Genomic DNA, 4641 nt, shown 5'->3' with positions numbered 1-4641 from the left:
ACCCACCTCTGGATCAAACTGTAAGAGATTCACAGAAAATAATCTTTTAGCTATTAGGAACTCTGCCTCGTCTTGACTGTCCTCCTCTACCTCCTCCAGGAGCTGCAGAGAAGCTGTATCAGAACTGTTGTCTTTTGCACTTGTAAATAAACACCGTTTCTTTTGTATTCCACCTGAGTCTGTCTCGTTCCGGGTCTCATACAAATCTGGGTTCCCCTCGGTTATGACAGAAATGCTCCAGCCAAAACAGACCCAGAATGAGACCGGGAGCAAATAGACAACCACCATCTCACAGGTGGAACAGATCTCCAGACTGGAGACCATGTTGCAACAGGTTCTGACCCAGCAACGTGCAGCCCAGTCCAACATGCAGGAACTCGGAGGTATGATTTACTCCCTCAATCAACAACTTCTACCTCCTCTTCCTCCAGATCCGACCGACACGCCTGTCCCCAGCGTCCCTCGTGAGACGCCTGTCGCAACCTCTCATGGTCCACAGCTGCTCGTCAAACCGTCTGAACTGTTCGCCGGAGATCCTGACCAATGTGGGGGTTTTCTGCTGCAGTGCAGACTCGTTTTCGAGGGAGCCCCGTCTCTCTACAGCACAGACTCTGCAAAAATTATTTACTTTATTAACCTTCTCAAAGGTAACACTCTACGTTGGGCTACTTCTTTCATGCAGTCCCACGTGGACCCCCCGGCTACTTACCCCCAACTCCTGAAGGAGTTTCGACGGATCTTTGATCGCCCCCTGCAGGCTTCAAACGCAGTGAAACGTCTCCTGGGATTACGTCAAGGCCACCGTCCTGTTTCTGAGTACGCCCTGGAGTTCCGGATCCTGGCAGCTCAAACGAGGTGGGACGAACTCGCTCTCCAAGGTGCGTTCCTAAACTCTCTCTCCGACCAGATGAAAGACCAAATCGCTGCACGAGACGAACCGGAAGGGTTTGACCAACTAATCGATATGGCCATTTCCATTGATGACCGTTTCCGGGAGCGGAGGCGAGAACGGGACTACAACTCCCAGAAACCTTCCACTTCCGGGTTCGCGGCCCCTTCAGGTGAACCTCGTTATTTTAAAACAGCGAAGGAAAATCATCTTTTGAAAACGTCCCCGGGTATTAATTCTTCTTGTTTGTCTCCCCAGAGCAATTTTCTCGTGCCTCCTGAGCCAGAACCCATGCAGATTGGGCGAACACGGTTGACGTTTGAAGAGCGAGAGCGCCGTAGAAACGCTAACCTCTGCATGTACTGTGGCAACCCCGGTCATTATTTACCTCTCTGCCCGTTTCGGGGAAACGAGCGAGCCCACCAGTAAAGCGGGAGATACTAGTGGGTAACTCAGCTCTTACCTCCCCATTTAAACTCCTCTTGCCCACAGTAATTCAAATAAACAATTCTCGTGTTTCCTTATTGGCCTTGGTTGACTCGGGCGCCGAACAAAACCTTATCAGTTCGGACCTGGTTGCCAAATATTCTTTACCCACTCGCGAGATCCCTCCTATTTCTGTTTCCGGTGTAACTGGTAAAACGTTGGCGCTCGTCCAACAGAAAACCATCGAGCTTCATGTTATCATCTCTGGCAACCACCATGAGATGACTGACATTTTTGTATTCGACTCCTCCGTTTCTCAGATAATTTTAGGCTTCCCCTGGCTAAAGACGCACAACCCAGACATTAATTGGGAGCTAGGGCGAGTTGAGAAGTGGAGCAATAAGTGCCTCAAAGACTGTCTGCGCTCCGCGATCGCCGGGCAGCCAATGGTCACTTCTCCTAGTGAGAAAGTAGATCTCTCCGCTGTTCCCTCTGCCTACCACGACCTCGCGGCGGCGTTCAGCAAACAGAGAGCCTTATCACTCCCTCTTCACCGTCCCTATGACTGTGCCATTGATTTACTCCCTGGCGCCCCCTTGCCGTCTAGCCGACTTTATAATCTCTCGGGTCCTGAGAGGGACTCCATGAAAGAATATATCAACGAGTCCCTCGACTCTGGTATTATTCGTCCCTCCACGTCTCCCGTCGGTGCAGGTTTCTTCTTTGTTTCAAAGAAAGATAAGACTTTACGTCCCTGCATCGACTATCGCGCCTTGAACAACATCACTGTCAAAAACAAATATCCACTCCCTTTAATCAACTCCCTACATGAGCAATTGCAATCCGCCACTATTTTTACCAAATTGGATTTAAGAAATGCCTACCACCTCGTTCGCATAAGAGAGGGCGACGAGTGGAAAACAGCATTTAAAACACCCCTCGGCCATTTTGAATATTTAGTTATGCCTTTTGGTTTAACAAATGCCCCCGCGGTTTTTCAGGCCCTCGTGAACGACGTTTTGCGCGACTTCATCGGCGACTTTGTGTTTGTTTACCTACACGATATACTTATTTTTTCCCGTGACCCCGCTCTGCATGTGGAACAGGTAAGGAGGGTTCTCCAGAGGTTACTGGAGAACCAGTTATTCCTTAAGGCCGAGAAGTGCCAATTTAATGTCTCCTTGGTTCCCTTCCTTGGTTTCATTTTTGGGGAAGGCCACTGCAGGACCGACCCAGAAAAGACTAAAGCTGTGGTCGAATGGCCTAGACCCGAGTCCAGGAAACAATTGTAACGCTTCCTGGGCTTCGCAAACTTTTATAGACGCTTTATTAAAAATTATAGTCGAGTGGCCGCCCCTCTTTCTCAGCTCACCTCCACCTCCAGACCGTTTATCTGGTCGCCTGAGGCTGAGACTGCTTTCTTTAAATTAAAGACTTTATTTTCTTCTGCGCCCATCCTCTCTCACCCTGATCCACGCAGACAGTTTATCCTTGAGGTTGACGCTTCGGATACAGGGGTAGGGGCGGTGCTGTCTGAACGATCCTCGGAGGACAACAAGGTCCATCCCTGCGCTTTCTTTTCTAAACGCTTATCCCAAGCAGAGCGAAACTACGACGTGGGAAACCGTGAACTCTTGGCAGTTAAGCTGGCACTGGAGGAATGGCAGCACTGGCTGGAGGGCACGGAGACCCCGTTTTTGATTTGGACTGATCATAAAAACTTGACTTATCTGCGGGACGCTAAACGCCTGAACCCCCGCCAGGCACGTTGGTCACTGTTTTTCACCAGGTTCAACTACGTTCTCACCTTTAGGCCCGGCTCCAAAAACGTCAAGCCGGACGCACTGTCCCACCAGTTCGCCCCCCCTGACAACATGGAGACCAAGGAAACCATCCTTCCCTCCACCTGCATCGTTGGGGCCCTCACGTGGCCCATCGAAGAGGAGATCCGGGAAGCCTGGAAGGTGGAACCAGACCCTGGTGGTGGCCCCCCTGGAACCTTGTTCGTGCCTACTGCTCTACGCCCAAAGGTACTACACTGGATTCACAATGTCAAACTCTCATGTCATCCAGGTTCCACCCGCATGATCTCCCTGGCCAGGACTCACTTCTGGTGGCCAGCCATGTCTGCGGATATTCGTGAGTTCGTTGCTGCCTGTCCCACGTGCGCCCGCAATAAGACGGGCACTCAACCCCCCTCCGGCCTCCTGCAATCTCTGCCCACCCCGAGCCGTCCGTGGTCCCACGTCTCGATGGACTTTGTTACCGGACTCCAACCCTCTGAAGGTAACACAGTCATTCTAACCATAATCGATCACTTTTCCAAAGCGGTCCACTTCGTCCCTCTGTCCAAGCTCCCCTCTGCAATGGAGACGGCGCACCTGTTGACGCAGCACGTGGTCCGACTGCACGGTATCCCCTCAGACATCGTGTCGGACCGTGGACCACAGTTCGTGTCCCAGGTTTGGCGCTCTTTTTGCAGGACACTGGGAGCCACCACGAGTCTCACCTCGGGCTACCACCCACAGTCGAATGGCCAGGCTGAACGGGCCAACCAAGAACTGGAATCCATCCTGCGCTGCATGGCAGAGAAGGACCCGTCAGCCTGGAGTCACCATTTGGCTTGGGTTGAGTACGCCCACAACACCCATCGCTCCACCGCCACCGGCCTGTCTCCTTTCGAAGCCTCCTTAGGCTACCTACCTCCTCTGTTCCCCGGCCAAGAGGTGGACTGCGCGGTGCCCTCCGTGCAGCATCATTTCCGACGGTGCCGCAGGGTCTGGCGCCAGGTGCGGTACGCACGGCTGCCCAGATGAAGAAAGCCGCTGACCGTCAACGTTCCTCGGCCCCTCTCTACCAGGTGGGCCAAGAAGTGTGGCTGTCCACCCGGGACACTCCTCTCAAGGACACCCCCCGAAAGATGGCTCCACGCTTCATCGGCCCATTCCCCATCACCCAGCTCATCGGCCCCTCTGCGGTGAGGCTACAGCTCCCTAGGACCATGAGGATCCACCCGACCTTCCATGTGTCCCAGGTCAAGCCAGTCCTCACCAGTCCTCTGTGTCCTCCCTCTGACCTCCCTCCTCCACCCCGCCTGATCGACAACCACCCTGCGTTCACGGTCCGATCCATCTGCGACGTGCGACGCAGGGGCAGAGGATTCCAGTACCTCGTCGATTGGGAGGGGTACGGTCCTGAGGAGAGGTCATGGATTCCCCGATCCTTCATCCTCGACCCCAGCCTCATCACCTCCTTCTTCAAGAGTCATCCCGACAAGCGTCTCAGGTCGCCTGGAGGCGATTCTTGAGGGGGGGGGGGGGGGGGGG

General features: G+C 53.6%; 1 protein-coding gene across 1 annotated transcript in view; it reads right to left on the bottom strand.

Moving 5' to 3' along the window:
- Positions 1-4641, bottom strand: part of LOC119412087 (calcium-dependent secretion activator 1-like) — a 780001-nt gene that overhangs the window by 227564 nt on the left and 547796 nt on the right. The window contains 1 exon segment of the mRNA XM_037679064.1: positions 3574-3595. Coding sequence (XP_037534992.1) covers positions 3574-3595 — 22 coding nt within the window.

This window comes from Nematolebias whitei, chromosome 7 (assembly GCF_014905685.2).
Source record: "Nematolebias whitei isolate Nwh7 chromosome 7, NemWhi1, whole genome shotgun sequence".
In the NCBI taxonomy this organism is placed as follows: Eukaryota; Metazoa; Chordata; class Actinopteri; order Cyprinodontiformes; family Rivulidae; genus Nematolebias; species Nematolebias whitei.
The sequence above is the reverse complement of the archived record's forward strand: the minus strand, read 5'-3'. Positions and strand labels throughout refer to the sequence as shown.